This window comes from Amblyraja radiata, chromosome 10 (assembly GCF_010909765.2).
Source record: "Amblyraja radiata isolate CabotCenter1 chromosome 10, sAmbRad1.1.pri, whole genome shotgun sequence".
NCBI lineage: Eukaryota > Metazoa > Chordata > Chondrichthyes > Rajiformes > Rajidae > Amblyraja > Amblyraja radiata.
Window position 1 is genome coordinate 62697010 of NC_045965.1, and position 11093 is coordinate 62708102.

General features: G+C 48.8%; 1 protein-coding gene across 1 annotated transcript in view; it reads left to right on the forward strand.

Moving 5' to 3' along the window:
- The window catches only part of miga1 (mitoguardin 1), a 65698-nt gene extending 54845 nt beyond the window's left edge, over positions 1-10853 (forward strand). Inside the window, 4 exon segments of the mRNA XM_033029038.1 lie at positions 1709-1762; positions 3997-4113; positions 7570-7727; positions 10593-10853. Coding sequence (XP_032884929.1) covers positions 1709-1762; positions 3997-4113; positions 7570-7727; positions 10593-10632 — 369 coding nt within the window. The 3' untranslated portion in view covers positions 10633-10853.
- Positions 10854-11093: the final 240 nt, after the last annotated feature.

Below are 11093 nucleotides of genomic sequence, written 5' to 3' on the forward strand. Positions count from 1 at the left end.
CCTTGAGGAAGCAAGCACAAGGAACTGCAGATGCAGGAGATGCTGGAATTCCTGAGTAAAATACAAAGTGCTCGTGGGTCAGGCAGCATCTGTGGAGGGAATGGACAGTCAGTGTTTTGACTTTGGACCCTTCCTCAGTTTGATAGTAGTCCCCCTACTCCTCCCCTCTCCCCTACAGTCAGTCTGACACACTGGTCAACCTGAGGAGCACCTCCAGCAACAGACTGGTTCCCACCAAGATGCAGCACAGAACGCCACAGGAGACCCTTCTTCCCCGTGGCCATCGAACTGTACAACTCCTCCCCCTTCTGTCGTGGTGTAGACTGACTCCCTCCTCCCCCCCCCCCCCACCCCCCAATCTTTGCACATCCCCAATCCTTTCCACTCGTCACTTGAAATTCATGTTTCATGTATTTTGTGTTTTTCTGACTATTGCTAGATCAACTTCACTCCTGGGATAAATAAAGTTCTATAGTATCATATCGTATCCTCTAGAGAAGGGTCCCAACTTGAAACAACACATTTATCCATGTCCTTCAGAGATACTGTCTACCACAATCAGTTGGAAGAAGTGTCCTGACCCAAGACATCACCTAGTCATGTTCTAGATGTAGAAACAAGGAACTGCAGATGCTGGTATACCAAAAAAAAAAAAAGACACAAAGTGCTGGAGTAACTGAATGAATCAGGCTGCAACTCTGGAGAACATGGATAGGTGACGTTTCGAGTCGGGTCCATTCTTCAAAGTCTGCAGGTCAGGCAGCATCTCTGGAGAAGTTGGACACGCGATGTTTCGAAACGGCACCTATCCATGTTCACCAGAGATGCTGCCTGACCTGCTGAGTTACTCCAGCACTCTGTGTCTTTATGTTTGTAAAAACTAGGATCAGCAGTTCCTTGTTTCTACATAAGTGTTTAATTGTCATATGTACTGAAAACGGAACAATGAATGTCTTACTTGCAGCAGCTTAACAGGCCTGTAAACACAATATTCATTGATGACTAGTGAACAAAATCAATTAAAAAAGTTAAAACAAGATTACTGCAAAATCCTGACATCTTTGGTGCAACAAAGGCAGTTCATGGTTTAGTTGGTGTTTGCAGTGTTCAAGGGCTTGATGGTTGTTGGGAAGAAGCTGTTCCCGAACCTGGAGGTCATAGTTTTCGGGCTCCTGTACTTATTTCCCAATGCCCGATGGCATGAATGAAATGAGAGCGTGGCCAGGGTGGTGTGGGTCCTTGATGATGCTGGCTGCCTTGTTGAGACAGCGACTCCTGTAGATCCCTTCGATGGCGGGATTTGTTTTGGACTGAACTGAAGAGAAATTTCTTCAGATAGTGGTGAGTCTTTGGAAATACACACCCCAGTGACTGTGGGGACTTGATCAGTGGCAGCTTATAAAACATGGATCCAAGGAATTATGTATATTAAAGGATTATAGGATAGGAATATGCTGTTGAGATAGAATGAATGAATGAATGAATGAATAAGTTTATTGGCCAAGTATTCACATACAAGGAATTTGCCTTGGTGCTCCGCCCGCAAGTGACAACGTGACATACGGTGACAGTTAGGAATGAGACATCCAACATTAATCATTAATAACATTAATAAAGCTCAGCCATGGTTGTGTTGAAGGGCAGACTGGGTTGACGGGCTGAATGGCCTCTTGTCGATGTTTCTCACGTCCTCATGCTCTCATTTCAGGCCGTGGCTTCAAGCTGTTGGTCCGTTCTGAAGACCAAGAGGCAGCAGATGAAGGTGAGAACACGCTCCCCTGGAACAGATCTGCTCTTCACTGCCCTCTCTCCGCACCGCCAGCCTTCAAAGACGTACAGGTTTATAGGTTAATTGGCTTGGTATAAATGTATAAAAAAATTAAATTGTCCCATGTGTGTAGGATAGTGTTAGTGTGCGGGGATCGCTGTTCGGCGCGGACTCAATAGACAATAGGTGCAGGAGTAGGCCATTCGGCCCTTCGAGCCAGCACCGCCATTCAATGTGATCATGGCTGATCATCCCCAATCAGTACCCCGTTCCTGCCTTCTCCCCATATCCCCTGACTCCGCTATTTTTAAGAGCCCTATCTAGCTCTCTCTTGAAAGCATCCAGAGAACCGGCCTCCACAGAGAATTCCTGAGGCAGAGAATTCCACAGACTCACCACTCTCTGTGAGAAAAAGTGTTTCCTCGTCTCCGTTCTAAATGGCTTACTCCTTATTCTTAAACTGGGGCCCCTGGTTCTGGACTCCCCCAACATCGGGAACATGTTTCCTGCCTCTAGCGTGTCCAAGCCCTTAACAATCTTATATGTTTCAATGAGATGCCCTCTCATCCTTCTAAACTCCAGAGTGTACAAGCCCAGCTGCTCCATTCTCTCAGCATATGACAGTCCCGGTGGGCGGACTTCAATGAAATTAAGGTGAGAGAGTGAAAGTTGAATGGACATTTACTTTACTTTAGAGATACAGCGTAGAAACTGGCCCTTCGGCCCACCGAGTTTGCGCCGACCAGCGATCACCCTGTACGCTAATACTATTGTACACACTAGGGATAGTTTTTTTTTTACAACTTACCGAATCCGAATTAACCAACCGACCTGTATGTCTTTGGAGCGTGGGAGGAAACCGGAGCACCTGGAGAAAACCCATGCAGGGGGAAACGTACAAACTCCGTACAGACAGCCGGCTCTCTGGCGCTGTGAGGCAGCAACTCTACCGCTGCGCCACTGTGCCGCCCCTCATTTACAGTGAGGATATAAAGAGCCTATCCACAACCGTGCTCCTAAGCTTTTAAATTCAGCAGCGAAGCCTGCTTAAAACATCGAACAGAACAGCACAAGGTGAGGCCCTTCGGCCCACAATATCTGTGCTGATCATGATGCCAAGTCCATCTTTTATCTGTCCATGGGTGGAAATCCTGGGGGGGACGGGGGGCACGTCCCCCATGCTTTGAGAGGTGGGGGACAACCCTCCCCATGTTTTGTAATCCGGACTTTATCAGCCGCTTTCTAAGGGCTGAATCGACCCGTTCGCGGGGCCTTTTAGCGCCCGGTGCGGCTTAAAATCAAACTGTTGCATCGAGGCTCCCGATGCTCCCGAGGCTCCCGATGTTGAAGCCCCCGCCGGCCGATGAAAGACCCCGTGAACGGGCCGATTCAAGCCCCATGATTCGGGCCGGACGAAGCTGCTGTTGCTGGAGTTCGGAGTCAGTCACTAACTAGGTCAGCTCCCGATGTTACCGTCCACAGGCCCCACGGCTGAAGCCTCGCGTGTATGCGCATGCATGCGCGCGCGCGGCCGCCAGGAGATTGTGTCCCCCGCATGTTTTGATAGCGATTTCCGTGCCTGTGACACTTAAGTAGGTGCCATCATAGACAGTGAAAATGGTTATCACAAAATTACAGCGGGATCTTGATCAGCTGGGCAAGTGGGTTGACGGATGGCTTATGGAGTTTCATGCAGATAATGGGGAGGTTCAGCATCTTGGGAAGTCAAACCAACATATAAAGGGAATAACGTGAATAATGTTTAGTGCAAGGTAAAGTCCAGTAAAGTCCGATCAAAGATATTCCGAGGGTCTCCAATATTAGTCCATTTATAGAGTGATACAGTGTGGAAACAGGCCCTTCGGCCCAACTTGCCCACACCGTCCAACATGTCCCAGCTACACTTGTCCCACTTAGTACTCATGCCTTGTACATTTTTGATATAAACCTCCTACACTAGTCCCACCTGCCTGCGTTTGATCCATATCCCACCAACCCTGTCTTATCCTTATTCCATGTACCATTATCCTGTATCTGTACACTGTGGACGGCTTGATTGTAAACACATATACTCTTTCCGCTGACTGGATAGTACGCCAAAAAAACAAAGCTTTTCGCCGTACCTCGTAACACGTGACAATAAACTAATCTAAATTATTAAAAGAAAGGAGTGTTTTTTCCCCCAATTAAACCTTTAGGTTATTTTTCTCCCTCTTGTGCTTTGACAGGTGCCCAATGGCTTCATTGCCCACTTCTACTGTGTGTGTGAGCAAATCAGCCCGGTGCTGGCGTGGGGTTTCTTAGGACCCAGGAGCTCCCTCTACGATTTGTGCTGTTTCTTTAAGGTAGGTAAGGCTTTTCCTTCTGAGTGGGTAACATGCAGCAGGACCCTGGAGTGTGGGACCCGTACATTAGCTGCCTCTTGTACTACCCAGCAGAATTGTAGACAGTAGGTGCAGGAGTAGGCCCTTCGAGCCAGCACCGCCATTCAATGTGATCATGGCTGATCATCCACGATCAGTACAATTCTACAGATGCAACATAGAAAGCTCAGTCTGAAGACCCGAAGCGTCACCTATTCCTTTTCCCCAGAGATAGTTTGGTTTAGTTTAGAGATAGAGAGTGGAAACAGGCCTTTCGGCCCACCGGGTCCGCGCCGACCAGCGATCCCCGCACATTAACACAATCCTAAACGAAATAGGGACAATTTTCATTTATACCAAGTACACAAACCCAAGCCAATTAACCTACAAACCTGCACGTCTTTGGAGTGTGGGCGGAAACCGAAGATCTCGGAGAAAACCCACGCAGGTCACGGGGAGAACATACAAACTCCGTACAGACAGCACCCGTAGTCGGGATCGAACCCGGGTCTCTGGCGCTGTAATGCAGCAACCCCAGTCTGAAACTGATACAGTCTGTCCTGCTGAGTTACTCCAGATTTTTGTGTCTATCTTCGGTTTAAACCAGCATCTGCAGTTCCTTCCTATACATAGAAAGCATACTGGCGGGTTACATCAGCTTGGTTTGGGAGCAGCTCTGCCCAAGATCACGTAAGGGCAGAGGGTTGTGGATGTAGCCCAGTCCGTCACACAGACTACACTCCCCACCATCGACTCCGTCTCCACTTCACGCTGTCAACATAATCCAAGCCTTGTCCCACCCCAGTCATTCCTCCTTCTCCCTGCTCCTGTCAGGCAAAATGTACAAGAGCCTGATAGCGCGCAATACCAGGCATAGAAAACATAGAAAATACGTGCAGGAGGAGGCCATTCGGCCCTTCGAGCCAGCACCGCCATTCATTGCGATCATGGCTAATCATCCACAATCAGAAACCCGTGCCTGCCTTCACCCCATATGCCTTGATTCCGCTAGCCCCTAGAGCTCTATGTAACTCTATTTTAAATTCATCCAGTGAATTGGCCTCCACTGTGGCAGAGAATTCCACAAATTCACAACTCTCCGGGTGAAAATGTTTTGTTCTCATCTCAGCCTCCCCTTTACCCTTAGACGGTGGCCCCTGGTTCTGGACTCCCCCAACATTGGGAACATTTTTCCTGCATCTAGCTTGTCCAGTCCTTTTATAATTTTATACGTTTCTATACGAGCCCCCCCCTCATCCTTCTAACTTCCAGTGAATACAAGCCCACTCTTTCCAATCTTTCCTCATGTGACAGTCCTGCCATTCCAGGGATTAACCTCGTGGTGAATCAGACACAGGAACAGCTTCTTCTCCTCTGTTATCAGGCTTCTGATCGGTGCTTCCATAAGCTAGGGTACTGTCCGATTCACCTCTACCCCATTGCGGACATTGGGCTTTGTCTCTGGAACTGGTGCGCTACAATGCTGAGAACTATATGCTGCGCTCTTGAATTTAGTTCAGTTTAGTTTAGAGATACAGCGCGGAAACAGGCTCTCGGCCCACCGGGTCCGCGCAGATCAGTGATCCCCGCACATTAACTCTATCCCACTCCCACGAGGGACAATTTTACACGTATACCAAGCCAATTAACCTACAAACCTGCACGTCCTTGGAGTGTGGGCGGAAAGCGAAGATCTCGGAGAAAACCCGCGCAGGTCACGGGAAGAACGTACAAACTCCGTACAGACAGCACCCGTAGTCGGGATCGAACCCGTGACTCGGGCGCTGCATTCGCTGTGAGCCACTCTACCGCTGCTCCACCATGACCGGGGTTGAGTAGACTGGGTCTCTTCCCCTCCGCACTAACTATTGGACTTGAGTTTGACCTGATTGTATTTAAATACCATATTATCCATTTGGATAACATGCAAAACAAAGCTTTTCACCACACCTCAGTAAAACTAACGATAAAGAAACCTAAGTTTCAAATTTCTCTTCATTGAGTTCTGCTCCTGTGCACATTGAAGGCTGGGAATATCCCCTTCGATAATCTATAGTTCGTCCTTGTACATCACACCACAAATGCTTTTTGATGCACAGATAGGTGCAAGAATTAGGCCATTCGGCCCATTGAGTCTGAGCTATAGGGAGAGGTTGCTTAGGCTGGGACTCTATTCCTTGGAGCACAGGAGGATGAGGGGTGAACTTACAGAGGTGTATAAAATCATGAGAGGAATAGATCGGGTAGACGCTCAGAATCTCTTGCCCAGAGGAAGTGAATCGAGTACCAGAGGACATAGGTTTAAGGTGAAGGGGAAATATTTAAAAGGAATCTGAGGGGTAACGTTTTCACACAAAGGGTGGTGGATGTATGGAACAAGCTGCCAGAGGTGGTAGCCGAGGCTGGGACCATCCCAACTTTTAAGTAACAATTAGGCAGGTACATGGATAGGACAAGTTTGGAGGGATATGGGCCAAACGCGGGGAGGTGGGATGGGACATGTTGACCAGTGTGGGCAAGTTGGGCCAAAGGCCCTGTTTCCACACTGTACCACTGTGACTTTATGACTCAAAGTCTACTCCACCATTCAATCATGGCTGATCTATCTTTCCCTCTCAACTCCATTCTCCTGCCTTCTCCCCATAACCCCTGATACCTGAGGGAGGTTAGATGTAAAGTTCATGTTCAGTTTTAGTGTAGGTTATACAGCATGGAAACGGGCCCTTCGGCCCACTGAGTAATAGAGGAATATTGACAACAAAACGCTGGAGTAACTCAGCGGGACAGGTAGCATCTCTGGATGGAAGGAATGGGCAACATTTGGGGTCGAGACCATTCTTCAGATCAGACTTTGTAAACCACCATCTGCAGTTCCTTCCTACGCACATATATAGGAATAATATCAAAGTCAAAGTCAATTTTATTTGTCACATGCACCGGAAGGTGCAGTGAAATGAATTTGCCAGCAGCAATACATTTAAAAAGAACACACAATACACAATATAATTTAACACCAACATCCACCACAGCATTCGTCACTGTGGTGGAAGTCAACAAAGTTCAGTCAGTCCTCCTCCTTTGTTCATCCGTGGTCAGGGCCATGAACCCTCCGTAGTCGCCGCTACGGGCAGCCCGATGTACAGGCCCTCTCGTCGGGGTGATCCAAACTCCGACATCAGGACGGTCGAACACATTGGAGTGCCCGAATCGGCATTTTCCTACCGGAGACTGCGGCTTCAGGATGTTATAGGCCACAGGCCGGCGGTCGGAGCTCTTCTCCGGCGATCCCCGGCAAGGGATCCCAGGCTCCGGATGGTAAGTCCACGCCACGCCCACGGCTAGAAGATCCACAGACCACAGCCCCATGATGCCAATGTCACCAGGCCTGGTCACACATATATGGTCAGGGTTAACGCCAATGTTCTGTTGTGTTTTCAGGAACAAGTCCTCTTCTTCCTGAAGGACATCTTTGACTTTGAGAAGGTGAGGTACACCAGCAGGGAGAGTCTAGCAGAGGACATCTTACACCTGATCCAGCGTCGCACCGAGCTGCTGATGGCTTACCTGGGGACTGACAGCCTGAGACATCTGAATGGGTATGTGGGAGTCCCACTTCATCACAGGGTCTTGTAACCACACGTACACTAAACCAGGGCCTTGACGCGACCCTGTGCAAAGGTCACCACACAGATGCAGGGGTGTCTATGAACCAGGGACCCATAAAGACCCCAAGCCCAGGAACGACTGCTCTTGAAGCAGTATTCACTGGGTTCCCTTTCTTTTTTTTAATGCAGGAAAGAACTGCACGTGTTGGTTTATACCGAAGATAGACAGAAAATACTAAGCGTGTCAGGCAGCAGCGCTGGAGAAAAAGAATAGGTGACCTATACCGAATAGGAATTCCTAAAGGGCCTGTCCCACCTGGGCGACCTAATCCGCGAGTTCTGGCGAGTTTACCCTCGACTCATACTCGCATCATGGTCGACACGAGGTCGTAGGAGGTCTTCGTAACTCTCCTTCGTGCTCGAGAGTGGTCCCCGCGTACTCGAGGCCTCAGCTAGGTTGCGGCTTTTTTTTCAATATGTTAAAAAAATGCCCGCGAGTAAAAAAAGGTCGCCGTGGAAAAAATCGCCGCTTTTTTTACTCGTGGGTTTAGTCGGCATGTTAGTCGTAGGTAATCGAGGGTAGTCGAAGGTAGTCGTAGATAATCTTCATCATAGTCCAAGGGGGATCGCCTTCACTCTCCACTATTCGGTGTCCAATTTTCCCGAAGTTAGCCGTAGCCAAGGAGGTCGATGGAGGTCTTCAACATGTCATTTTTTCAAACTCTTCTAAACTCGCCAATTAGGCCGCCCAAGTGGGACAGCCCCTTTATGGAATAATAGACCTAGTCCAATTTCTTTTTTGTTGCTTTTGTCATTTTTGTAATTTCTTTAGGCTGGTTTGAGGGAAAAATGCTGCTTTAGACTTTCGAGATACAGCGCGGAAACAGGCCCTTCGGCCCACCGAGTCCGTGCTGACCAGCGATCACCCCGTACCCTAACACTATCCTATACACACTGTGCACAGTTTACAATTTTGCCCAAGCCGATTAACCTGCAAACCTGTACGCCTTTGGAGTGTGGGAGGAAACCGGAGCACCCGGAGAAAACTCACCCAGTCAAAGGGAGAACGTGCAAACTCCGCACAGACAGCACCTGTAGTCAGGATTGAACCCGGGTCTCTGGCACTCGACCGCTGCGCCATTGTGCCGCCTTTAAACCCCATTCCAAAGATTTGGAAATCTAACCTGTTTTGGGAGTGCAGTACTGAAAGAGTGTTGCTGCCTTGAAAGTCTTTTAGATGAGAGTTAAACTGAGACTCTCGTCCACCTTGTCACTAGAAACTCTGTTATAAAAGTTTGAAGAACAGCAGGAAGTTATTCCTCGTGTTCCTCATTCTTCCTGCCCGCCAATTCCAATGAGAAGAAAAACTACAGACAAAATGCTGGCGTGACTCAACGGGTCAGGCAGCATTGCTGTAGATCATGTATAGGTGACGTTTTGGGACTGATGCCAGTCTGAAGAAGGGTCCTGACCTGAAACGTCACCCATCTATGTTCTCTTGGGATGCTGCCTCACCTGCTGAGTTCAACGTGCAAACAAGCCCAACAGCCCACCGAGTCCACGCCAACCACACACCAGGGACAATTTACAATTTTTACCGATGCCTATTATCCCCCTGTCCCACTTAGGAAACCTGAACGGAAACCTCTGGAGACTTTGTGCCCCACCCAAGGTTTCCGTGTGGTTCCTGGAGGTTTTTGTCAGTCTCCCTACCTGCCTCCACTCCCTGCAACCTCCGGCAACCACCTGCAACCTCCGGGAACCGCACGGAAACATTGGGTGGGGCGCAAAGTCTCCAGAGGTTTCCGTTCGGGCTTCCTAAGTGGGACAGGGGCATTAGTCTACAAACCTGAAGACAGACACAAAATGCTGGATTGCCTGAAGGGGACGGGCAGCATCTCTGGAGGGAGGGAATGGGTGACGTTTCGGGTCGAGACCCTTCTTCAGACTCTGAAGAAGGGTCTCGAGCCGAAACGTCACCCATTTCTTCTCTTCAGAGATGCGGCCCGTCCCGCTGAGTTACTCCAGCATTTTGTGTCTATCTACGGTGTAAATCAGCATCTGCAGTTCCTTCCTACACAGCCTTCAAACATGTACATCTTTGGAGTCACTCCAGCGTTTTTGTATCTTTCTTTGGTAAACCAGCACCTGCAGTTCCCTGTAATGACTCCTAGAAGCAAGTTATCTCAGGATTTATGTCATTGTCCGTTGTGGGAGTCCGCTGGGTGTAAACTGGCCGGTGTGAATCCTCCACTGCAACACGGCAGAAGTGACTTCAATGAGTCTGACGAAGGGCCTCGACCCGAAACGTTGCCTATTCCTTCGCTCCATAGATGCTGCCTCACCCGCTGAGTTTCTCCAGCAATTTCTTCTGCCTCCGAAACGTCACCTATTCCTTCGCTCCATAGATGCTGCCTCACCCGCTGAGTTTCTCCAGCATTTTTGTCTACCGTCGATTTTTCCAGCATCTGCAGTTCCTTCTTAAACATCAATGTTCATTGAAACATTTTGAGGTCGGAATGAAAGATCGACCTTTTTTGCTGTCAGGTAAATCGTACATCAGAATGCCAAGAGCTGTTGGCGTCTGTAACGATTAATAATCATTTTGGGATCACTATTATTTGGCTCTGTGCCTTGCTCTGTGGCGGTTCCCGTTGGACACCCCTTGCCTGACCTTCTCTCTGCATTTCCTTGCCCATGGAATGAATGAACGGCGCATCTCTCACGGTTTTGGTGGTAGCTTTTTGCACGGTGAAATTCCAAGGGAACCGTGGGATTTGGAGCTATTCCTCGAGGGGGGGAGCCGATTAATGGGGGGGGTCAGTAAAGCAAAATGTGTTTGTCATCCCACGACAGGGGGAGTCTCAAGGAAGCACCTACCCTTGGCCAAAGATGATGGGACAAGTTGCACGGTGCCTATAATTCATGATAGACTCAGGGAGGTTTCCAATGGAAAGTATCCGGGATTTTTTGTAGACTCTTGGTGTTGCTGAGGGAGACCAAGTCCAGACCGGTTGCGTACTTGGAAATCCCGGTTGCGATTCGGAAAGCCATTTCATTTTGGCCAGGAGGTATCCTTACAATTGTATTACCTGCAATAAACTGTGTGTGACGTTGCATTGTCTGCCGTTTTGTTGCTTCTATCTGGTCATGGCTTTGAACACTGTTTGGGTCGCCACGTCTTCCCAGTCCCAATCCCAGAGGATGATACAAGGTTAATCCCCGGGATGGCGGGACTGTCATATGCTGAGAGAATGGAGCAGCTGGGCTTGTACACTCTGGAGTTCAGAAGGATGAGAGGGCATCTCATTGAAACATATAAGATTGTTAAGGGTTTGGACACGCTAGAGGCAGGAA